At 36.1% G+C, this 26,039-nt stretch overlaps 3 protein-coding genes and 1 non-coding gene across 5 annotated transcripts; 1 reads left to right on the plus strand and 3 right to left on the minus strand.

The window, feature by feature from the left end:
* The first annotated feature begins 671 nt into the window (after positions 1-671).
* Positions 672-1,888, plus strand: LOC143536369 (mogroside IIIx synthase-like). Its single transcript, XM_077030373.1, has 2 exons — positions 672-697; positions 1,300-1,888. Exons 1-2 carry the CDS (start codon positions 672-674, stop codon positions 1,886-1,888), a joined length of 615 nt encoding a protein of 204 aa, XP_076886488.1.
* A 1,442-nt stretch (positions 1,889-3,330) lies between these two features.
* Positions 3,331-5,799, minus strand: LOC143536394 (putative protein phosphatase 2C 26). Of its 2 annotated transcripts, XM_077030396.1 has the most exons (9): positions 5,673-5,799; positions 5,467-5,548; positions 5,093-5,163; positions 4,917-4,996; positions 4,065-4,162; positions 3,828-3,951; positions 3,656-3,738; positions 3,517-3,565; positions 3,331-3,421 (listed from the first exon to the last, which is right to left on the minus strand). In XM_077030396.1, the coding sequence occupies exons 2-9, from the start codon at positions 5,500-5,502 to the stop codon at positions 3,369-3,371; spliced, it is 594 nt and encodes a 197-aa protein (XP_076886511.1). In that variant the 5' UTR covers positions 5,503-5,548; positions 5,673-5,799; the 3' UTR covers positions 3,331-3,368. The 2 variants fall into 2 exon arrangements, with proteins under 2 accessions (XP_076886511.1, XP_076886512.1); XM_077030397.1 differs by lacking the exon at positions 5,673-5,799 and having other exon boundaries at positions 5,106-5,163.
* A 2,790-nt stretch (positions 5,800-8,589) lies between these two features.
* LOC143536421 (U6 spliceosomal RNA) lies at positions 8,590-8,692 on the minus strand. The gene has a single exon (XR_013135883.1). It is a non-coding gene; the product is annotated as a U6 spliceosomal RNA (small nuclear RNA).
* A 1,025-nt stretch (positions 8,693-9,717) lies between these two features.
* On the minus strand, positions 9,718-14,473 carry LOC143536370 (uncharacterized). Its single transcript, XM_077030374.1, is given in 11 exon segments — positions 9,718-9,817; positions 9,896-9,982; positions 10,223-10,399; positions 10,676-10,756; positions 10,940-11,077; positions 11,172-11,198; positions 11,310-11,474; positions 11,591-11,657; positions 11,805-11,890; positions 12,774-12,870; positions 14,430-14,473. Coding segments are annotated over 11 exon segments (1,032 nt in total). The 3' UTR covers positions 9,718-9,754.
* Positions 14,474-26,039: the final 11,566 nt, after the last annotated feature.

Here is a 26,039-nt window from a genome sequence, read left to right on the forward strand (position 1 = left end):
TATGTTCGTTTCTGATTACAAATAGTGTGATTTTGTTTTTTGATCAGTTTTTTGTTTGGCTATCTCTTTGATATCTGGTATAGATCATATTTTTCTATGTTATCAGATTTATCTCTTGAATTGTGTGATTCAGTATTGTTTGTGAGGTTGTAAAAGTTTTTGCTTGAGTCAAATTAGTCTTTATGTTCCTCACAAGTTTTTCAGGCATAGTTCTGAAGTCTAAAAATCGTGTGACTTTTCTCTTATAAAATCTTTCTAAAAGTCGTGTGACTTTTGTCTTATGATATATGTTTATCATAGTCTTATTGAATCTTGTGATTCGTTTTTTTTGTGAAGTTGTAAAAGTGTTTTTCTTGAGTGAAATTAGTCTTTATGTTCTTTACAAAGTTATCTCTTGATATGGTTCTTGTAAAGTTGTAAAAGTTTTTTATCAAGTCAAATTAGTCTTTATGTTCTTCACAACTCTTGTCTTCAGACATGATTCTGAGTTCTGGAAAGCTGTGTGGCTTTATTTTCTTATCAGATGTGTTTCTGATAGTCTTGTGAAATCGTATGATCTTTCATTTTATCTTAATCAGAATTTTTTTTTTATTTCTTTTCTGTAGTGTTACAGAAAGTTCGTATATGTTGTGTGGCATGTCTTTGTCTTAAAAGGCTTGTGGCTTTATGTCATGGCTAGATATATGTATGATATCTGGTATACAATCACATATTTCTGTTATAATTTGAAATATGTGTATGATTGTCTTTTTATATAGTGTTCACTGCATGTTATGGTATACTATGTGCCATTTTTTGTGTTAATTTTGTCAACATTTGAATCTAAAGTTCTTTGTTGATTTAATTTTTTAATTGAAATAACTGTGGTGGAAGAAACTGTTTAATAGGTTGTATTATAACTTGGTTTGTTTTTTTTGTGTGAGGTTTTTTCGGTGCATTGATCATTGGATTGCTTGGGTTCATGTTCGAGCTTAGATCTCATACACCTACCTTACTTACCTTGTTCTTATATGAAGACCCATATGTAAGTTCTTTACTAACGCTAAGTAGTAATATCAAACCTATCTCCATATGTTGAATGGTTTTCTCTCAATCGTGGTGCTTATATTCTCTTTACTTGAAGGTTGTTGAAAAATTAAACCAAACAACCTTTTAAGTGGTATGTCTTGAAGGCTTTATTGTTGTTTGTTATGTTTGTAATCTGATTGGGTCATTCTTATGCATCATTTATTTATCAAAAGTCAATTTATTTTGAATGCTATGAAATCATCTTTGAATAGTTTTTTTCTAAAAGTGAAGTACAATTGTTCTTGTTAAGTCTTTTAAGGAGGTTGAAGGTAAGTATGCTAATTATCTTTCTAAGCTGACCGGTAAAAAGATTGTACCGGTGGGTCCTCTTGTCGCCGAGCCTAGTCATAATGCAAACTTGAAACAAGACAGTGTGATGCAGTGGCTTGACACGAAAGCCGCTGGATCCACTGTCTTTGTTTCGTTTGGGAGTGAGTATTTTCTTTCTAGTGATGATTTGGAAGAAATAGCCCATGGGTTGGAACTGAGCAATGTGAACTTCATTTGGATATTAAGGTTTCCAAAAAGTGAAACCAAGGTTGAACTTTCAGAACATTTGCCATTAGGGTTTCTTGAAAGGGTAAAAGATAGGGGTTTATTGGTTGACGGGTGGGCCCCACAAGCAAAAATATTAAGGCACGAAAACATAGGTGGGTTTGTGAGTCATTGTGGATGGAATTCAGTATTGGAAGCAATGAAATTTGGGGTTCCAATAATTGCAATGCCAATGCATCTTGACCAGCCGGTCAATGCTCGGTTAGCAGTGGAAGTAGGGGTTGCGGTGGAGGTACTTAGAGACGAAAATGGGCGAGTGAGGTAGGACAAGTTGTTAAAGAAAAAGCGAAGCAAATGAGAGTTTGTTTAATGAAGAAAGGGGACAAGGAGATAGATGTGGTGGCTGCGGAGTTGTTGAAGCTGTGTCAAACCAACCGCCGTGGCAATGGTCATCGGAAGACGAAAAGCGAAAGTTTTGCCATTGACAAGTTATATTGTGGGTTGAAAACTGAAGTTTAAATGAAGTCACTAAGATAGGAGAGAGTTAAGAATATTGTTCCTTCAGAGTATAACTAATTAGCTAAGGGTTTGACTGTTTTTGAAGATGTTTTTATTATTATTTTCACAAAGACTAACTCACTTTCTAGTGTTTTATTTCGTTTTGTGGAAGGCTACCCTCTTTTGTGTAGCTTACATTAATATATAACTATTATTATGAAAATTTGGAGTGCATGTTTTATTTTTTTGGTTATATAAACCATGCAATTTGGCCCTTTTTCTAGTAATTAAGTTGAGCAAATGCAAAGATTATGTTAGTAGTTAGTAACTTAGTATGCCACCTATACATTGCTTTATTACAATTTACATGATTTACTTTGTTCTTTGCTTTACTTATATTTTTTACAATATTATATATAACTTTGTAATACTTGCTGGTGTTGTCCAATGAATTGAATATGATCACTACAATTTAAAGAGGTGTAAGGGTTTTTGAGTATTTGAGTAAAAGTGACTAAGATAATGTTTCTATGGTAATTTAGGGTTTAAATTATCATATTTATAACACAAGTAGTTTCTGTCAAAAGTTTAATTAGCACTCTAATGGTAATTTACTGGAATCACTAGTATTGTGGTATTATTGATGTCTTATATTGAAACTTTCGCGTGAAGGTATAAGCATGATGGACAACACGAGTGGTGGCATTTTGGTAATTTTGACTCTCATTAATGAATGTGACTATTTATCATCTTTTTTAGCCTTTGTGCAATCTACAAATTACATACTTTGATGATTTTGGAAATCTTTTGGGAAGAGAAACCAATAATTTAGTGTTAACTGAAGAACATGAAAGATTACAACATCATTTATCACAAATAAGCCACCGGTCCTAGCTGGCAAAGAGGCGGTCGCCACCACACAGACATCAGCCATTGTGGGCCTCACATTTGATTTTGATGTCCGGGCATTCGGACGAGTGGTGGGTCCCATGTTAAATGGCCATACCAGTTTTATTTTTTATTTTATTTTTTTTTCTAAAACACACCCCAAACTTATACCACTCTCATTCAAACCATTTCACTCTCAAACTCAACCTACACACATTCGATCTCAAATATGGGTGGCGACTGGCGAGTATCCATTTTCCATTGCCGATTCCGTAATTTGTTAAGTCTTTAAAATGCAATTTACAAATCAATAAATAATAATAATAATAATAATAATAATAAAAATAATCCTCTTTACAAGTAATGTATAGTGATCTTACTCATAGAAGCAAGCAATACATTCAGGATTATCAATCATATCAATCACTTACCACTTTACCAACAATTACAGTTATATCATCCATCTTTCCACCTGCACAAAACACTCGGTCAACACGGCTTGTTGACCACAATTTATTAACTTTTTAAGATCAAATTTATAAAGCGATTAAATTGCGTTAATCATGCCTGTTAGCTTCTGTCCCAAAGCCTTTTTCCACCATGGAACATCAAGTCCCTGTGTCACCAAAATTAAAATACTTTTTAAAATAAATATGAATATAATATTGTGTTATTTCAAAATTTAATGATGTAAAGATATATTTACTCTGTTTCTTGCTTCAATTGAGTATGGGGAGTCAAAGTAGAAGTCAACTGAGTGTTTGTAGGCGAGATCAGCCAATACCTTTGCTAATATTCAAACAAAAACTTATTAATGACACTTGAAATTAATTTGTTTGTTTTTAAAATATGATATTATATATTCAAGAAACAGTTACCGGTTGTCACGGCATCTTTATGTTCTTTAACTATTGTTACAATTTCATGGTCAAACACGTTATCAAAAAGCCCGTCCGAGCCCATTACTATGATGTCCCCTTTCATTGAATCAATACTTGTAACCTGCGTTTGTTTGTATAGATAATAATATAATTTAAGAAACATAAATAATAGTTAGAGGTGGCAATTCTGACCCATTACGCACACCCCACCCACCCATCTATGAACTTTGTTACCGTGGCGTCTAGATATGTCTGGCTGACTGTCTCGGAGCTCAACTGATATGGACAATCAAAATAATGCTCTTGTGGAAATGTGGAAAATATTATTTGACCTAAAAGTTCAAGTTTTATAGGAATAATGTTAGGCCTGTATACAAACCGAACCAAACATGAATGATGCATGTTCATGTTCATTCATTTAACTTTGACTGAACAAACGATCGAACACGGACAACTAAATGAACAGACTTCTCTTGTTCGTGTCCGTTCATTAAGAAAATTAGCGTGTTCGTTTATGCTTGTTTGTTAGTTGTTTAAATGAACGATTCACAAACGTAAACAAATGAACATAAATGAAGATAGATGAATGGACATGCTTGAGCGAACACCAAGTATTAATAAGTTAACGTGAGGATCTGCTTGTTGGGCCTATTTATCAAAACTATATTAAATTGTAACATTGCAAATTTTAATTTCATAAAATTAATCAGACAAATATAAATAAACGAACGTTTATGAAATGAACAAAAATGAACGAATGAGACACATGTTGTCATCTTCATGTTCGTTCGTTCAACAAATGAACAAAAAATGTTATTTGTGTTTGTTCATTGACTAAATAAACGAACATAAATGAATGAACTTAAACAAGCAAACGTTCACTAACATAAACGAACAAACTAGACATGCATTCATGAGCGTTCATTTAACTAAATGAACAAAAAATGATGTTCGTGTTTTTCGTTTATTAAATAAATGAACTTCCTACCAAATGGTTCACTGAACGTTCAATTCATTTACAAGCCTAAATAATGTAACTAAACAAATAACAACAAAGTCGAACAAAATGATTAAATATTGTTTTACCTTTGCGAATAACCCGAAGTCCACAATCTCCAACATTAGCAATCTTAAGAATCCCATTATTGTCTAGCATAGAAACAATTCTACAGAAAACAAAAAAATTATTGTGTAAGAAAATATTTAGATGTGGATTTAACTTGTGATTAATGATTTAATTAAGATAACATGTTAAAACATACACAGTAGCTGAACCTGTTGATGACGTGGCAGCATGTGCTTTTCTAACAAGAATCCTAGGATCATAGTTAACCTGTTACAAAAAATTTCAATAGTATAAATTACACTTTTCATAGTTTAGGTTTACACCAAATTGCAGACTGTTTTCTTTAGGTTTATACTGATAAAACTGTTTAAAAATGACCATTTTGCCCTTACAACAAAAATGAAAAATGTGTAATTTTCACAATTCTTTTCTTTTCAGCCTTTCTCTTTTACTCTCTTTTTCTTATACATGTCGTGTTCGAGTTCATAATTCAACTTGTTTTCTAATTATTTAACTGCTTCTGACAAATATCTTAAAATCACTATAAAAACAATAAAATTATTTAACTACCTCCTCATCATCAACTAACGATGAAGCTCTTCTCATAAGTTCTCTTGAAAATTGTGCGGGGTCCACATCTTTTTCAGCCCACCTACCATTATATTATTTGCATATCAAAAGATTGTATGAAGCTTAGGCTACATTTAATAATAACATATTAACTAATATTCTTAATATTTATGGCTGCAATCTTCAAAGAAATCAACACGACATACCCTGAAACACCGTCTGCAACTGCAATAACGCCACCGCTATAACCGCTCACAAAGAAAGCATCTTCCCCACCTTTGTCAACCTTAATAATAAATATAAAAAAGTTGCAAAACAGATCAAACGAGTCATTTTTAGTACGGGTCAAAATAGGAGTATAGGACAAGTGATGTGTGTTTATACGAGCTGCTAAATGTTTCTTGTAAATAGTGAATGTGTTGTTTATTATGACTTATGAGTTATGATTATGAGAATACTGCTTTACAATCATACTTGTCTTATATAAAACACAGCCCACATCAACGTATTCATAAGTAAACGTAGGCCTGTAAACGAACCTAACAACACAAACGGATGAAAACCGAACAAACGATCGAACACAAACAATTTTCGTTCGTTCAAAGCCTAAACGAACGGTTCACGAAAGTAAAAGACGAACATAAATTAATGATCATAACTAGCTAAAACCAATAAAAAGTAATGTGGCACAACAATGTGTCAGACTGTCAGGCCTAAAAACTTACTGATACTAGACTAAACTGTACTGAACCTAAAATAATTAAATGAATATATAAACAAACGTAAACGAGCAAACTAAAACAATCGTAAACTAACAAACATAAACAAACGAACATACACGAATTTAAATGAGCAAATGTAAACCACGGTTCACGAACGTAAATGAACGAATGTGGTCATGTTCAATTTGGAATTAAGGGTGCAGACGAGCCGAGCTTAAACGAGCCTGAGCCCAAGCTCAAGCCTAAAACTAAGTATTATTATTATTATTATTATTATTATTATTATTATTATTATTATTATTATACCGTAAAACAGGATTGGATACTGGGGAAGTAGAACAACGAATAAAGCTTAATCTCCTTTTCGAAAGGTTAATTGCAGGTCCAGATGAAGAAGATAAGAAGATATGATGATGAGAAATCGTGACCGTCATTTTCCGACGACCGTTGCTCAGCTGCTCGTGTTGGTTGCAAAGGTTAGTAAAGAGTGTGTTTGTGCCTGTGGGTTTGATGGACATTCTGCCACGTCACGTCATTCTTTTTTATTTTCAAATAACTATGTTGTATAATATGACTAAGACTTAACAAGGCATGAAGCACCAGTAGTAGAATAGTAGTACCCTGTCACGATACAGACCCGGGTTCGATTCCCGGCTGGTGCATTTGATGTGATGTTGGGTCATCACATGTCTTCAATCATTCGAATTATATAGCGCATCTGAGCAAAACAATTTTTGGTTTTTTGTTTTCACGTTAATGGGATGAACGACTCGGCCACTAACACCACTCAACTTCTTTGAACTCATGCGGTACCATTTCTCTGCTTTAAGTATATGAAGTTTGGTTATAAAAAAAAAAGTTTGTCAAAATACCAAATGGTAAGACAACTTGGTTGTATACTTGTATGTGATATTATTTGACTCTTTAGAAAGTCAAAAGCTAGCAGGAAAGGAATCAGAACCGAGAAGTTCTACACGCCAAGGTGAGTTCACACAACTGCTCAAATATTAAACTTATGCGATATTGTTCATAAAGGGAAATTATTAAGTAAAACTTATATGAATCTGTTTTTATTTCCATAAGTATATTCATAGAGTGTTAAGTTTAAATATTAGTAAAAAGTGTGTTTATCAGAACTAGATATGTTCCTATAATATAAAGGCATGTAATAGGTGTGAATTGTGTAACCATAACCCAAGCAAGACAACGAACAGAACCTGTCATCATGCAGAAAAACGAACAGGTAAACTGTTGGGAGTGGAGGCCATGCCAATCTTGTCTATATCATTCCAATTTCAACAATGGTTGCAACCTGCTCTACGTAAACTCAACGCATATTAGTCTTCTGACCGATGTGGGATAAACAATAGTACTTTCTTTTTCTTCATTCTACAAAAGTATTTTTTTTTATCAAACAATGTAAAAAATGAAGGGAATAATCTACATGCAAATAATCAAACATAACTTAAATTATCTCTAGTGGTCCTTTCAATATTCTTGTAGAGTTGTAGTGTTAGCTTGCAGTCATAATGTCTCTTAACTTGTTTTTTTATACTTGCTGAGAATAGTTAGGTGATTATATAGATGCATATACGGTTAAACAGATGCGCTTGACCGTTCGTATCACAATCATTAGTGTCCAGATTTTCTCCTCATGTTCTGGCTTGTTTAATTTTTATTTGTATTATTGAGTGTTTGCTCAAATCTTGTAAGTAAGTAATCCTGTGGCCTGGCTCCTTTTTTATACAGCATCACTCGTTCTTTGCTTTTCTCACCAACCGATGTGGGATAACCTCTAAACTGCTTATCTAACCTTTCCTTCTATGTTTTTCAATCCGACTTGTAAAACACTAGCAAACTGCAATCATAACTGATAAAAATCCTGTTTGTTACACCACTTGCCCCTCAAATTCTTTGAACTCATCGAAAGTTGTGCCATTTGTCTTCTCAGTGAATTGGCTTAGTCTTATGGGCACGGATTGATCCTTTGTACCTAATCTGATGTGGTTATGGCGTTGAAGTTGCAAATGAAATGTGTTCAGTATGATTCGTATCATTCGTGTAAGTCTTTATTTAAACGAGCCAAAACGTGATTGAATTAACGAAAAATAGGTGAAGAGAAAAGCATGTAAACAAGAAGAATCTTGGAAGCCATAATGTTCTGCGCAGAGGGATGATTCAAAAATAAAAATCCATAAAAGGGCTCGCGTTAAGCAAGAATTTGAGTAATGAGCGGTTAGGATAACGGCCAAAGTCCGGCGTGTTACATTGACTCACAAACACTTGGTCCCTTCACTAATTCGATATCATTATGCAGAAAAATGAGGTACAAAACTGTGAAGTTTTTGCGCATACCACCCATGAACTGAACTGGATGATCAGGTGGAGAAAAAGGGACTGAAAAAATTTGGACCATTTCTCGATTTGTGCGTGTCATCCTTGCGCAGGGGCCATGCTAATCTTCTCTGTATCGTTCCAATTTTATCGGATGTCCCCGAAGGGACAACGTTTTGCTCCCAGGTGTTCTTTATAAACTCAACACATATTCTTCTTCTGGGCGATGTGGGATGAACTGATGTTAAAAAGCCCCTTTTAGTTTGTTTCTTTCTAGTTTCAAAGCATTTAATTTTTTGTAATATTGTCTTTGCCTATATTCTTTAGATCTGCATATGCTTAATTAATTCTCACTGTATTCTTCTGCACTTTGATTAAATATTGACAGTATTTGATCTCTTGATTTTTTATAAGGTTATCTTTTCTTTCTCTAATTACGTAACCTTTATTATATTTATATAAACATGTAGTTATATAAATACGTAACCTTTATTAAATAAAAACATGATTGATCAATCTTTTCACTACTCATTTACTATGAAGATCTGTGAAGGTGAATAGGTGATCATCACTTTGCTTAGTGACAAGCTTAGCAATGAAGATAAACTCCTGGTGATACCAAGGACTTGACGAAGAGTGAGTTCATTAAATCCACCTTAACCACTATAAATTATCGTCTATGAAAATGATCCTATAATGTAAGACACCCTCTAATAGTGATATGCGATAATGCAAATCTTTAAGACTAGCCTAATGATAATTTTTGTATGATATGATGCTTGAATAATTGTTACTGTTGTGATTAAACGTCAAAAGATATCATTAAAATGTTGTGATCGCGATTTGCATGTAAATAACCACACGGATTATGTGTCAATTTTTCACTTTATAAATTGAGATTCTGGCTCATTCATTTTCTAACTGGAACCTTGGTTTCAATGTGTATATTACTACCTTAGCAATTATTTATGCCACAAAAAATCTATGCTATATTTAACATCCTGAGAATTAACTAATTAACAAGCACCAGTGGTCTACTGGTAGAATAGTACCCTGCCACGGTACAGACCCGGGTTCGATTCACGGCTGGTGCATTATTATTTTTTGAATTTGTAACATATTTTTACATAAATTGCTCATACAAAACTAAAATCATACACAAAACATGATTGTGTTAATTTGGTCTATATAAGCTCCGGTTGTTGTAAAATGGCAACAAATCAAACCCGTTTTCACATGCTAATGTTCTCAATCAGCGACATTTTGTCCATCCTTTTAACAATCCCGGCAATAACCTGAATTTATATTCAAGTTAGTACATGTTTAACAACCGGAAAAAGTTAAATTTGATAATAAACAAAGACTATTTTTACCTTTCCAGGTCCAAGTTCATAACTCTTTTGCAATCCTCGTGATAGAAGAGTCTTCACCGTTGTCTCCCACTGAACCGGTGATGTAATCTAAGACAATCATTATTCATTAAAGGTAATAAAAAAATAAGATTTATTTGGAGCATACGAAGTTTTCATTTGTAAAATTGTTAGCATCAATAATTTTTGACCAATGGGTCGTAGTTTGGATTATTAAAATTCAACTTACGTAATATTAAAGGCATATTTTCTTACTTTTTTAGAATGTATTCGCATGCTATCATGTATGTTATATATTTAGCAAGGAGGAAAGAATTTATCGGGACTAACGTGGCGAGCCAAGATTTTCTTGATTGTTTCAGGGTCAGCATGTGGCTGTGCATCGACGTTAGATATAACTGGTATTCTTGGAGTTTTGATTTCGATTGCCGCCAAAGCCGACTCTAGTTGGGATAAAGCGGGCTTCATGAATCTTGTGTGGGAGGCCGCGGCAACAGCAAGGCGCACCTGCAAAAGAAAATTAAAAAAAGTGCATATAATTACCCGCAAGTGTGACACGCATAATAACTAACTAGCAGGATATAACTCTAATAAGACTGCATGCATATAATTTACCCACAAAATCTACTTATCCAAACATTAATAGCAAATTACTGCGACCTAAAGGGGCAGAAGTCAGAACCAATAATATGTTGAGAACTGCATAATGCATTTATTATACTTGTTTCTTTGAAATTCGCATAATTACATAATAGGTTCTTAGAGGATGGAGAGAGGGCATACCGTCATTCGGGCCTTGAATGATTTCGCTTTTGCCTCAACTGCTTCAATTCCTTTCACGCCTCCCGAGACTGCATAGTTTCCCTGTTCGATATAATATATCAAGAGTCCACATTATAAAAAAAAAACTTGCAATTTGACTTTTGAATTTTGTGGTTAAATCTACCACTTCCCATTATGCTATAAGTTCAACATATCTATTATGAAATTTGGTTGTTAGCAAATGCTTTTTAATAGATTCAATAATAATGTATATGTGAGCATTACACTGCATAAGAAATTTGCAATTTGAACTTTCCCGTCTTCCTCGACTTCTTCATTGGCTGCATCACAGAGTTGTTGCACCTTGCATGAATCAAGTCCAATGATACTGACCATGGCACCTTTAGTAGCATTTGCAGCTTCCTGAGATATATAATACCATAAATTTATATATTTAGAATTTTTATCTAGTCCAGTGACTTAGTATGTAAAGTCTTTTAAGTCATAGAACCAATACCTGCATTGCTTGACCTCTTAGCTTAACCTCTTAGCACCCCTTTCATTAAGAAATGAACCATAATATGTATGTTAGTATAGTTATGATGAGGACAAGGACGATGACGATAACGACAATAATAATGATAGGGGATCACACTTGTATTAATTAGACGACTCACCTAAATGCTCCAGCAAATGCAAGAGCTGTGTATTCCCCTAAACTTAATCCGCAAGTAACATCTACAGAATCGATTATTTGTTGACCTCCAGCACGGGCACGCAACATCTCTACAGCAGCTAGACTAGTAACATAGATAGCTGGCTGCATAATTATACAATAATATGTCAATTAGTATATATGTGTTTTTAGGGTGCACAAAACTTCCTGAATAAATTTATTAAAAATAATAATTATTTAACTGAAATAATATAACATGCCTGGCAAAAAACAGTGGAATCCAACTTTTCTTTTGGCCCGTAAATGCAAACGTCCAAGATGTCAAACCTTCATGCATGTAAAGATCAAAACTTTGGTCACTGAATCATTATGAACTGTTTTATTCTCAAATTTAGAACAATGGATGAACAAAAGTGATACAAAATATATTTGTGTAATCATAATTTAACTAAAGAAAGCGTCGATCTAGCCCACCCTAAAATTTTATTTGCCTTGTTGTACAATTCTGCAGCAGCAGGTACCTTGAGAGCCTCATGTCCCATTCCAACTGCTTGTGCACCCTGAAACAAATTTAACTATGAAACTAAGCAAGAGTATAATGAAAACCCCGTAAGTTATTGCGTATATATTGTAAAAGAAATGGACTACATAAATAAACCATAATCCGCCAAACCCAACCAAACCACACGAACCAAGAAAGTTAGCCGGTTTGGCCAGTTTGAAATATGTACAGTCCGGTTTTAACAGTTTGACGATTTACGTGTCGGTTTTGTGTTTGAAACTTGGAACCTACCCATTTAACATTTGTTGTTTATTTACTTTAGAAATATAAAGTTACAAGTATATATAGAGAAAATTGTACAAATTGTTCATGCGGTTTGACAATTTTGCAAGTTTGGTCCCCATATTGTAAGAACTGCTAACTTAGTCCAAACATTTATGATAGAGTTACATATATTTAGTCACCACCGTTAATCTCAATTAGTTTTTAATAGAAAAATGGTGCTATGTGTCATATAAATGTGAGGGTAATTGTTTCTTTTTTAATATTGAAACCCTAATAAAATACTTTTTTAAATCACATAACTCCTAAACGTCATAAAAAAATAATATTATACGTATATTCAATAATCCGTATATTATTAAATAAGTAATACAAAATTATGATTAAAAAAATTGCACAAAAACACAAAACCAAACCGTAATTACCGGCAGAACCTACCTAACATTTATAGAGCCTACCCAAATATATGGATTCTGTATGATAACAAATTTGGCATAAATTTGCTACTCTAATCAAACTTACAAGTTCATCTTGTAGCTAACAGGATTTACAATTAATCATAACATAAGTTCATAAACAATTTCCACAATTTCTGTAGTCACTTTCCAATAAAACAATGAAAGCACAAAAAAAAACAAATTTCAATTCACAAATTTGACCTGGCCGGGGAACATGAAGGCAGTTGTAGGCTTATAATTGGCGAACAATGCATCGTCAATTCCAGTGTTCGATCCAACTGATGCGCTCATGGAAACTCTAGATTTATTCAAATTACGACGTTGAAATCCATGTTTAAGACCTCCAAAAGAATATGAGGTTTTTAAGGTGGACGAATCGTGAGCATCAAAACATGCATGGTTATTAAATGAAACCGAAGGAAACACTAGAGACAATGACACCATTGTTGAGACTTGAGAGATGAGTGAAGGTAGAAGATAGATTGGTTATGAGTTTGAATTTATAGTTTGAAAGCATTGCATTAAATCATAATTAACACATAAGTTATTTCTTGTAGTTTTTTTCTAAATCACATCACACTATCATAGCCTTGTGATCTTCCTTCACATTAATAGCCCAGACCCATCTAAATGGGGACTAATTAACTTCACTTCCATAAATACATCTAATCTATCTAAATATTTAATATAATCTAAGTACCTAACTATACATATGATGCCAAGTAGATATCATGTCAGGGGTCTTGAAACCAACATCTCATGTTTCAAACGAAAGATGCTTACAAGCTTCGCTTAAATGGTTAATTGTACTAATTTTTTTGGCATGACATCTACTTGTGCTATTAAAGCAAAATATTCTTCCACGTGTTATTCAACTAGAGTAGCCAACTATGATGTCAACTAATACTATTACCATTTATAGAATTACTAGCAAAGTTACAAATGTAACTTTAAATTTTGTATTAAATGAGGTTTTTAGATATCTATGAATTATAAAATTTTATTTAGCATTATTTATATCTTATGAATTCATAAGGTACATTATTACGTATATTATTAAATTTAACTTTTTTGATGTATTTTTTTAACTACCCGTGTATTGCACGGGCTATATCCTAGTATATAAATATGTCTTCTCTTCAAGTGTAAAACCAAAATTATATTTAATTACTGACATTTCCATAATTCACAATATACAATTAATTATATCTTTTTTTTCTTATTCTCATTGACCAAAATCAAATAATTATTAAGTTTTTATTAAATTTAATTACGTAAAAGTATTTGTTCTTATAAATAAGACATTTACAATTCCTTAAATATATAGCATACACATATATAGTACGCTTTTTTATCTTCTATCTGTGTAACATGAGCAACTAACCTAGTATACATGAAATCAAACACATCTCGAATGGCAGCACCAGACCTAAAAAAATGTTCATCAACATGCAAACTAATTTAAAATATAGTAAACTATATCTATAATATATATAAACAAAACCCATAAAATCCTATATGTCACAAGTCTAAACTTCATGTTATAAATTACTAAATTAATTGTTGCATCATCTATTTCTTAAACGGGGTTCGAATAAATGGATTATGTAAATGTCCTGTTTATTATCATGTTTAATTATGAAAACAATGATACATACATCTTTGTGCTTTATTTTTATACTGGTTATTTTTTATATAATAGTAATTATTATTATTAGAGGTGTATAAAACGGGTATTAAAATACCCGGGTTCGGGTATAAAATCGGGTTCGTGTATGATCGGGTATTAGAAAATCGGGAATTAATAATACTCGGGTCTGGTTCGGGTATTGGCTTGAAAAACTATACCTTATGTACCGGGTCCGGGGTGTCAGGTATTGAACCTGGTCTTCAATACCCATGTATTTGAATACCCTATTTCCAAAAATTAAAAAAACATTTTTCTGCAGTATTCTTATGTTAACGGGCCTGCTTTGTTTTCTTTTATTCTAACTCCATTTTTTGCATATAAACTTCAAAGTTCATTCAAACATATGCAAACTACTAAACAATAAACAATGATATAAAAAACATATATTTTATGTGTTTTAAATTGTTGTCTGGTATATCAAAATGCGCTAATATAAATAAGTATTTATATCAAATATATACTTCAAAAATGATCCGCTGGAGAACGGCTATAGATCTGTGGTTAACCACACAACAAGTGGCACACAGACACATGTGCACAAACACTTATATCCGGGTATGCAAAAAAAATCTAGTTCGGGTATGCAAAAACCTGATTCAGGTATCCAAAAAACTCGGGTTTCGGGTATACTAGAACCGGGTTTCGGGTATTATCGGGTTTATATCGGGTTCGGGTTCGGGTTTCAGCATTGAAAGTCATACTCTATCCGTACCCCCACGGATAGGGTCGGGGTCGTGTTCGGGTATTAAGAACCCGGGTTTAAAAAAAACAATTCTGGGTTTTTTTCAGGTCCGGTTCCAGGTTTGGGATTTTTGTGTGCCTCGAATTATTGTTAGGCATTATCAACCTTTAAATTTCTTTTTTTTTTTTAATTATTGAAATTATGTTAAATCAAACTTACATATCGTAAACAATAAAATTTTGCTCCATGGACCAAAATGCTGGGTCAAGTGTTAATGGGCTACCGTTGTGTACTTGTGTTCAATATATGTGCCCACAGCCCATTTACATGATGATGCCACCATTTCCGTTAACGGGCTTCCATTGTGCTCAACTTTTAAGCCCAACAAAAATGGTGATTTGATCAATTCTGTTGATGGGCTACTGTTGTGCTCCATTTACCAGCCCAATAAAGATTGTGAGTTACTGAGTTGATCACTTTCATTAATGAGCTACCTGCTTAGGGTTGTCCATACCGCTCGTCACTTGAACTCGCTCGCCGCTCGTTCGAAAAATGCTCGTTTTTCGCTCTATTGTAAACGAGCAGCTCCGCTCGGTTTGGTTTATAAATGAGCCAAGCAACGAGCAAAGGTTTGCACAATTCGGTTTGGTTTGAATATTTTTAATTTGTTTTATATATAATTATATATGAACACATATAAATATATAGACAACACACATAAATATAAATATACAATTCTTTAAACCCTTTAAAGTTTTCCCAATTCCGTCACTTTTGTAGTTTTATTTGTTAGTTTTAAGTTTTCAGAATACCAGAAGTTTGTTCACATGTTTATTATATCTCAGTTCATTATTTCTTATAAAAAATTACAACCTATTACATGTTTGTCTGAAAACTAGTGATTTGTTTAAAAAATACATTATTTACAACCTTCAAACTTATTTCTTATTGAAAATTTTAATGTGAAAAAGATATAAATAATGTTCGAAATCGCTCGATGTTCGATCGGAAAATGCTCGATTCGATTCTGGCTGCCGTTTATTTCGGTTATAAACGAGCAAGCCTTCGCTCGGTTGGCTCGGCTCGTGAAAAGCCCTAATTGTGCGCAGCTAATAAGTCCAATACACATTTCCATTAATGGATTTTATGCTTTCTCTAACTTGAGGGTATGTTTTGTTTGGGGTAATAGAATGGGACGAGGGAATGAAGTAGGCAAGGTAATAGAATGGATCGTTACTATATATGGAATGCGTTATTACTTTTTGTGTTGTTTGATAGGCGGGGAAAAACGGAATAAAATAAATGGGCAGCGGGCGGTAATGGTTGTGGGTAGCGGGCGATAATGCAAGTATTTGAGTCCACGACCTCATAACATTTGTAAGGTTTGACACCATACCAGTAATTTAAAATAAATTAATTGAAACTGAGAATTGGTCAGAAGTAGATTATGGGTGTAGTTGCTTTAAAGAACAATGAAATCAATGAAAAGCAAACATAATACCCACAGATGAAACATCACGTTTATGCCAAGATGTAACTATTCATGATTGATTGTCAACCCCTATCACTTGTTCCTTCCCGAGGAACACCTTTTCCAATAAATCCTTCTTAAATTGTAATAATCTCGTATAAAAATGGGTCCTGCTAGGGACACCGCCGCAGCACCACCCTAGGCGTCGCATATAGGTCTATACGCGACGTTTTAGGGTACGATTTGACGTCCTAGCCTGGCCTGTCATAGGGTTATCGGATCGTACGGGCTATACGCCGCGTATAACCCTATACGCGGCGTATTGGCTTTTGTATATTTTTGAAGCCCGGCTCCCTCCTCTCCCTCTCTACCATTTCTTTTTTCCTTTATTTTTTTTTCTTAACTCTCACCCTCTTCGTTCAACCAACACCAACAACCATATATGTTTCCGGAGTCGGACGAGGAGATGCCGGACGGGTAACGGTCAGTCGGAGTAGAACCATGAATGTTTCCGGAGTCGGACCAGGAGATACCGGACGGCGCTAACGGTCAGTCAGAGTTAAACCAGGTTTCGTTTTATCTTTATTTTTTACATGTTAGGACATGGTTGAAGATGTTAAGACAGAGATTTGGTGAATGGTTTACTTTAGAAATTTGTCTAGGCACCGACCGTTTGACGGTAACCCTAGTTCGCCGAGCCTCCTAAACTTAAAATAGATTTCCCGTATTGTTACCGCGATGCTAAAATTTTTATTATATTATTACTATTAAAATATTAATATTATTATTAAGATATTGTTGTTATGAAAATATTATTGTTAGTAAAATAAAATACTATTATTGTATTTATTAAAATATTATTATTATTATTATTAAAACAATAATATTTAAATACTATTTAAATATAAATTATTATATTTTTATTATTATTAAAATAATTATAGTAAAATACTATTAAAATATTAATTATTATATTATTATTATTTTTATTCTAAATATATAATTATTAGTATTAAAGCATTTAGTTTTCTATTATTATTAGTACTAAAATATTATTATTATTAGGTACCTGATGTACGCCAAAGAGTCAGATGTCGGGGTTAGGTGGTGACGCAAGACTTTCGGGGGTACGTTTGTATAGCGTATTGTATAATATAATATAACATAATACAATATAATATAATATAATATTATTATTATATTATTATATTATATTATGTTATATTGTATTATGTTATATTTATGTTAGTGAGTTTTTCTAAAAAAGCCTACCAGTGTTGTCTTATTATGGTTTTTTTCTTCCTTTTTTTTATTTCTTTTCTTTTCTTTTGTTATTATTAATGTTATTTATGATTATTATTAATATTAATAATATTTAATTATCAATAACATATTATTATTGGAAATTCGATAAAGGGCGTTTAGTAGCAGGACTTATTTGGGAAAATTGACAGTGCGAAACGAACTTTAAAATTATTGGCTGCTTTCATTATGGGCATCTTCAATCAGTTACAGTGGCTTACTTGGGAAAACTGACATTTCCAAAAGAACTTTCAATTTCTTGGCTGCTTTCGTTATCGACATCTCAAATCTGGCTCTTCGATTTCTTCGAACTCCAACGGTCTTGACAGCCGATCACCACCGACAACCGTAGTTGTGTTCACTCGAACACATATCAGTCGTCACTAAGCTTAAGCTTAGGCTTGTTATTAGTTTTATTTTTAGTTTGGGATATTCTAAGTTATTCATGTTGCGTATATTAAAGAATTATCGGCTTTTATATATACGTATATATATATATAGTAGATGGCGGTATAAGAATTCATTGCGTCGAGATAACCAGCACCAGATCAAGACGCTAGTTTGATGAGTTTGAATCTCTCGGATCTGCGGTATCCGCTAACGGCAGCGAGAACGTGGGCCCCTACTTTGGACAGATAGGTGGAAATTCGGTCATTGCTCCAACATAACGAGCACCAGATTGAGATATTAGTTCGCACTTAGCTGAACTGGTTGACACGTATGCAGACGTGGGTTTAGGTTCGGTGCTGACCCAGATATTAACACGTATGTTTACAGCATTCGTTGACACGTTTGCATAATACACAATGAAAGCACAAACTCAAACAACAATCCATACAATAGCAATTGTCTTCGTTATTTTTCTCTTCTTCTTGTTTGACTGGTCGTTGAAGAGAATTGCTATTGTATGGATTGTTGTTTGAGTGTGTGCTTTCATTTGTATTATGCAAACGTGTTAATATCAGCGCCAGCACGGAGCCTAAATCCACGTCAGCATACGTGTCAACCGGTTCAGGTAGGTCCCGGCTAATATCTCAGTCTGGTGCTCGTTGAGATGGAGCAAGGACCGAATTTCCACTTATCTGTCCAAAATATGGGCTCATGTTCTCGCTGCCGTTAACGTATACCACGGATCCGAGATATTGAAACTCATCAAACTAGCGTCTCGATCTAGTGCTGGTTATCTCGACGCAATGAATTCTTATACCGCACATCTACTATATATATATATATATATATAAGCCGATAATTCTTTAATATACGCAACATGAACAACTTATAATACCCCCAACTAAAAATAAAACTAATAACAAGCCTAAGCTTAAGCTTAGTGACGACTGATATGTGTTTGAGTGAACACAACTACGGTTGCCGGTGGTGGCCGAAGGTCAAGAGCGTTGGAGTTTGACGATATCGAAGAGGCGGATTTGAGGTGCCGATACCGAGAGCATCTAAGAAAGGGTTCGTTTGGCACTGTCAGTTTTTCCCAAGGTAATCATCGTAACTGATTCAAGATGTCCATAACGATAGTAGCCAATAAATTGAAAGGTCATTTTGCAACGTCAATTTTCCCATATAAGGCCTGCTACCGAACACGCTTTGCCGAATTGTGAATAATAATATATTATTCATAATTAAAATAATATTAATAATAATATTATAAATAACAATAGATAACAAAAAAAAGAGAAGAAAAAAAAACATAACAAGACAAACTGGTGGGTTTTTCTAGAAAAACTCCCCTATCGGCCACGTATAGACCTTTCCGCGGCGTCTTTTCATGACTAAGACGCCACGTATAGGCCTATACGCGACGTCTTAGTTTGATTCCAACCTGCCCTACAAAAGCTGGGTTAGGTTGTCAACTCGTACCTTAGACGCCACGTATAGACCTATACGTGGCGTTTTGATGTTGCTGAGTTATTGGAGGCCGGCTCCCCTCCTTTCCCTCATTTCCTTTTTTTATTATAAATGTTGTTGTTGGACTATGTTTCATCGTTCAACGAAAAACAATATAACATTTGTACTATATATACCCAGAATGTCTTGGTTTAACCATTTATTTCCAGGAGATGACCCGGGTTACGCTGCTAACGATCAGCCTAGCACGTCGTGGTTACCCGAATTGAACCAGGTTTCGTTATATATTTATTTAGTATGAATTTGGTAGTTTTTTTTTTACTAACACATGCTGCATTGTGTTTTGTTAGGAGTATGTCGGGTATGACACCCAGCCCGAACAGTTTTATGGTAACACTAGCTCGCCGGGCCTGCCAAACTTGAACCAGGTTTTGTTATACAGTCTTTTTGTAAATATACGGTTATCTTATTATTATTTTAATATTCTTATTTATTATTAAAATATTATATTTTATATTATTATAGGTATTATTATTATTATTAATTATTACCACTGGCACTGTTGTTTGAATTTCTAATTTATGTATGGTAGGAGTACTTCGTGTTGGATTGCAGTAGACAGCTTTCGTACCCGTCATCTGTCGCCTGGTCGGATTACGGAGGTCAGGCTACGTCATCGTACCAGCCACCAGTAGCAAATGATCCGTTTTATGGAACCGAGTCTTCATCGCACCACGGGCGAAATGATTATGCCGGGCCAAACCCAAATAACGAAGGTGGGTACGATGACGAATACATACGCGAGGTGAAGGTTTCGTATAAAACAGATGCTGTAAGACACCGTGTGTTTTGTTTAAGTTAATATTATTTGTTTGTATGTTATTTAATAAACGGCTTAAGAGTTAGCGTAAAACTGTTTCAGATTTTTGAGAGCCGCAAGGAGCTGGAGAAATGGGTAAAAGTTAGAGGACGAGAGCATGGGTTTATTGTTGTGGTCCAGCGGTCAAGGAAAAACGCCGTGGACCTTGCATGCAATCTTGGAGGCGAACCCAAAATAAAGGTGACGGTGAGACGTACCGGCAGCATAAAAAAATGTTGTCCGTTTAAGATCCTGGGCACGTACGACTCGAGGGGTGCATGTTGGAGGGTTCAAGTGGTAAACGAGACTCACAACCACGATCCCGTTGAATTCGAGGAGGGGTGTGCGTCTTTTAGAAAAATGAACACCGACCAGCTGGATATGGTTGAGAGTTTACACAGGGCCGGCGTGAAGCCGCAAGAAATCGAAGCAGCCCTCCGCGAAAAGTTTCCCGGTGTGCAGCCTGTATTAAAAGATATATACAACCACACCGCCAAGATTAGGAGGGATGGGCTACTAGGCGACACCGCTATGAAGGTAGTTCAAAACACTTGTAATTTTAATATGTACTTGTCGTGCTTGTAATATTTAGCAAAGTTTTATTTCATCCAATGCAGGCGCTGGAAAACTTTCTCGCAGGCAACGGTTTCACATTCTATACCCGGGAGAGTGATACCGACTACAGGACGGAGGAAATTTTCCTCTGTCATAGTAAGTCACATAAGATGTGGCGTGCGTTCCCCGAGGTGCTGATGGTTGACACGACGTACAACACCAACATGTATGACTGGCCGTTGGTTCAGTTTATCGGTGTGACCTCGACATCACAGTCGTTTTGTATCGCCGCCGCGTTTGTGATCGGGGAACGGCAGAGGAACTTCGGCTGGGCTCTGGAGAAACTTAAACAAATGCTCTACGACTGCATGGAGCCACGCGTGATCCTGACTTATACGGACCAGGCCCTCATGAACGCATGCGACGCGGTCTTCCCTAATGCCACCACAAATTTATGCAGGTGGCACATATCCGAGAATATAAGGAGAAAATTTAAGGGCCTATATAGCGTGGAAATGGGGACGGACTTTGCGTACTGGTGGAAGGTCCTGTATCAGTCGCCGACGATTCAGGAGTACGACCACCGTCGCCTCAACAGGAAGCGTCATTTGATACGGGACGATAAAGCCGGTGAGTCCTTCGCATCACCTGACAGTTTTTAATAGCCTAAACATACGTGTTAATAACGTTTCCTTTTATTTTTCAAAGGTCTGGCAATACATTCGTAAGAGCTGGCTGGATCCATACAAACACAAGTTTGTAGCCTGCTGGATCGACGAACGCCGAAACTACGGCGAAACTACGACGAACCGAGTTGAGAGCCAGTGTGACATCTGCCCGATCCGACCCGACCCAGGTACCCGTTTCTCTGACCCGATCTCTTTCTTTTATGATTTAGTATTTTTACTTTATTTTTAATATGTATTTTATTTAGTATTTATACTTTATTTTTATTTCCTTCCCGCCTTTCGTTTCCTTCCCGCTGTCCCGTCCCTCTCCTCTCTTTCCGCCTTCTTTTCCCTCTTGTCGCCGTCCCGCCCTTACGCCTTGTGTCCCTCTTTGCTTGTCCTTTGGTCCCTCCCGCCTAAGAATGTCTGCAGCTCCACGCGCCAGACTCCTTACATGGAAGCCTGCGTGAAGACATCTTGTTCCTGCGATGCGTGAAGAGAACTCTTCTCGCAGCGCGCTAAGAATGCATGTTCTTCTCGCAATGCGCTAAGAATGTATGTTCTTCCCGCGATGCGCTTAGAATTCTTGTTCTTCACGCAGCACGCTAAGGATTTGTGATTCTTCCCGCAGTGCGCTAAGGATTGTTGTGCCAGCCTTCGCGCTCGCGCACTCAGCCTTCTCGCGCTTGACCCTTTAGTCTAGTCTTCTGTTTTATCCAGCCTGTATGCTTTGTGTTGTCTTATCTTCTGTGCTGTTGACCTAACCTATCTAATGTCTGAATAGTTACTTTCGGCGCAGCATGCGTACCAACTCCATTGGTTGGTAGAAAAAGTGACTGACATTATCTTTTGAGATCTGCTTTTGCCATGCTTGACCAGTACCTTTATCTGACCTGCCCATGCCTTTTTACTGTTCGCTGTCAGCTTTATCTTGCCCCCTGCAGCTGCCATATCTTTTGATATCTTTTGTTATCTTTTGTTTTGTCTTGTTCTGTTTGTCTTGGAACCTTTTCTGGATTTATGTCTCCTAGGGTTTTCCTATAAATAATAGTATTATTTTCTTAACACTACACACACAAACACTTATTATCTCTTCCTCCCTTTTTGCTCTCTGCCGTTGTCCTCCTGCCGCCTCCCTCTCTGCCTCCGTCTTCCTCCTTGTTCTTCCTGCTTTTCCGGTAATATATATATATATTATATATAATAATTTACTTATTAATTATGACTTAAAGCAAATCATTAAAAACAATAATCTTAATTATAGGTTAACTTGTGCTTGTTTAAAGTTGGTTCTTGCTTTATCTATCACCGCATCGTTTATCATGTGAGTAATCTCGTACCTAATCCCTTTTTATCTTTTTAATGTTTTGGGATGTTCATGTGTTCATACAAACTTAGAGTCTTAAAACTTGTTTATGAACTTTAGTCGCGCAGTATCCCATGTGTTGAGGACGTTTACTTGGCTGTTTATTTGTATGTGTGTATCATTAACCGCTTTGTTCGGCCTATTCCGCAGTTCCGTTGGTACCATTAGTTGAACACGGGAGACCTATCGTTTACGGTTTTCTTGTTTTACACTTGCACAGATGTTTCTCGTTTTTATGCTCAATTGGGAGCATGGATTGAACTATGATCTATGAACTATCTTAGGCTTGATCACAATCTGATTACACCCTTGTTAAACTCTAGACATACACGTGTTGCGCGCAGATTTACTGTGATTATCTATGATTATCTATTAAACTTGATTTCTCACCAACACGCAAGTGTTTGACGTTTATTTTAACACATGTTCAGGTTTGCAGTAGCTGTTTTGGGAGCTTAAGGACACGTAGGAAGTTCTTTATTTTGGACCTAGATTAAAATGTATCAAGACAAGTTTTTGCTGTTCGAATATTATGATTTATAATATATTGATTTATGTTGGTTTATTTATATCTTATGTATACGTTGCGCATGCGTGAATGAATATATTTATTAAATATTGACACCCAATAGTGTCACGAGTAATGAAACAATATGTGGCGCCCCGATGTATAATCCGCCTTTGGTCGGGGTGTTACAGATTGGTATCAGAGCTCGTTGACTTTAGGATAGGTGGTTAGACGTAACGGCCTAGAATACCTAAGAGTCCCTTCTCGCGCATGAGAGAAATCTCATGATTGCGCGCTTATTGTTAATTACTCGTTATTTATGAATATGCTCGCGCTTGCGCAGTATATGATTTTATGTTTTATTTCGCGATATTTCGATTTTTGTTGAATTTCGATTTTTATTGATTTTACTTACATATTCGTTTGTTGGATTTGAAAATCCGAAAAGTCATGGTGATACATGAATAGTTGATTTTCAATTTCCATTTACGATTATGTTCTGAGGTTGGAGACTTGAAAAGTCATGGTGATACATGAATTGTCAACCTCCAATACTCATTTTCTTGAATATTTTATATTGAAGATTGAAAAGTCATGGTGATACATGAATCGTCAATCTCCAATACTCGTTTGCTCGTATATTTTAAATTGGGAATTCGGAAAGTCATGGTGATACATGAATTGCCGATTCTTGATTCGAATTTGTTACCTTTATTAAAGTCTGCATTTAGGATCATTTATTTTACTTTAACTTTTGACAGTAACTGACTCCGTGAAACCAAGCTTTATAAGATTAAAACTTTGCGCTAAAACCAAGATATTAACTAAAAATTAAAATTTTTATAGAATGCCTCCGCTATCTCGCCGATTTCAGAGAAGAGAAGCCTCGCGCATGCGTAGACAGCAACGTTCCCAGGAAATGGCCGCCGCAATAGCCCAAGCCTTGAGCCAAAACAATACCTCCAGTTATAACATTAAATCCTTCAACGCGGGTAACCCTCCAAAATTCACAGGTCTTGAAGGAGCCACCGTGATGCTCCAATGGCTTGAGAAGATTGAAAACACTTTCCTCCACACCCAATGCCCCTCAGACAGACGAACCCTGTATGCTTCCAGTGTCCTGGAATCTAGAGCGCTTACATGGTGGAATGGAGTAGCTCATGCGCGTGGCGCAGAGGCTGCTTCTAGCATGACATGGGAGGAATTCAAGGAAATTCTTACGCGAGAATTCTGCCCTCCCAACGAAGTTAAGCGCCTGGAGGAAGAATTCTGGAACTTGAAGCAGTACAGCGGTGAAGCGCGCGAGTACGCGACGCGCTTCCACGAGTTAAGCTTGCTTGTCCCTCACCTTGTTACCCCTTCACGCCGAGCCATAGAGAAATTCCTTGGGGGTCTCCCCATGGAAATTCAAGATTCTGTATGGGCCAGAAACCCAGTAACCCTCTCTGACGCCATCGAATTGGCCGCTGTGCTCAGCGACAACCATGTCAGAGCAGGAACCCTGTTCCTGCGGGGGTCTGAGAAGACCAAACTCACCAAGACTGCCCCTGAACCCGCAGAAACCAAACCTGAACCCTCAAACCATAACCAGAAACGTAGGCGCAGACAAGCTTACGCGCTTACCAACCCGCCCGTTGTCCAGCAACCCGCATATCAACCTCCAGTTTACACGCCTAACCCACTGTCAACCTACCCAGCACCTCCTGTAGTCCACAACTATGCCTTAACCAATCCAGCACTTCCTGCCCCGCCAACTAAGAAACCTTACACAGGAAACCAACCCTTTTGCCCAACCTGTAGACTTCATCACCCACCTCAAGTCCCGTGTCGACAATGTAACCGATGTGGCCGCGTAGGTCACTCCGTTGAGTAATGTAGAACCCCTCCCGCCAATCCAATTGCGCCAACACCACCAGCCTACCCGCAGAACCCACAACCAACATACCAAAACCCACGACCCAGGTCGTGCTATAACTGCGGTGATCCCAGTCATTTCCGGAACGCGTGCCCAAGACTACAAGTTCAGATTACTCAAGCAAATCCGGTGAACCAAATTTCAAACCAAGTGACACGCGGACGAGCTTTTAACATAACCGCGCACCAAGCGCAAGCGAATAATGACGTAGTTAATGGTACATTTTTGCTTAACGGCTTTTATGCGTCTGTACTTTTTGATACTGGCGCCGATCGAAGTTTTATCTCTCGCGCCTTCGAGCAGAAGCTTGCGCGACCGCGCAGCGATTTAAAAGAGGATTTTTCAGTTGAATTGGCTAACGGTGAAACTATTTTAATTAACTCTGTGATTAAAGATTGCACGCTTAACCTTAACGAAAACGATTTCCTGATTGACCTCATCCCTATGCCTCTTGGAAGCTTTGATGTTATCATTGGTATGGACTGGCTTTCGAAGAATCGCGCCGAAGTTATTTGCGCCAAGAAGATGATTCGCATACCTCGAGAAAATGGTGATCTTCATATTTACGGCGAGAAACCCTCCCGCGGTCTT

This window comes from Bidens hawaiensis, unplaced genomic scaffold (genome assembly GCF_021521415.1).
Source record: "Bidens hawaiensis isolate Kalapana, Puna unplaced genomic scaffold, B.hawaiensis_p1.1 tig00010796_1, whole genome shotgun sequence".
NCBI lineage: Eukaryota > Viridiplantae > Streptophyta > Magnoliopsida > Asterales > Asteraceae > Bidens > Bidens hawaiensis.

What these genes read in the sequence shown, in the direction of transcription:
- LOC143536394 (XM_077030396.1), bottom strand. Translation starts at nt 5,502, where the DNA reads ATGAGAAGAGCTTCATCGTTAGTTGATGATGAGGAG. An exon ending in CGTTAGTTGATGATGAGGAG is followed by an intron (nt 5,164 to 5,466) that starts GTAGTTAAATAA and finishes TTTTTGTAACAG; the next exon opens with GTTAACTATGATCCTAGGAT. An exon ending in AGACATATCTAGACGCCACG is followed by an intron (nt 3,952 to 4,064) that starts GTAACAAAGTTC and finishes AAACAAACGCAG; the next exon opens with GTTACAAGTATTGATTCAAT.
- LOC143536369 (XM_077030373.1), top strand. Translation starts at nt 672, where the DNA reads ATGGCTAGATATATGTATGATATCTG. An exon ending in AGATATATGTATGATATCTG is followed by an intron (nt 698 to 1,299) that starts GTATACAATCAC and finishes CTAAAAGTGAAG; the next exon opens with TACAATTGTTCTTGTTAAGT.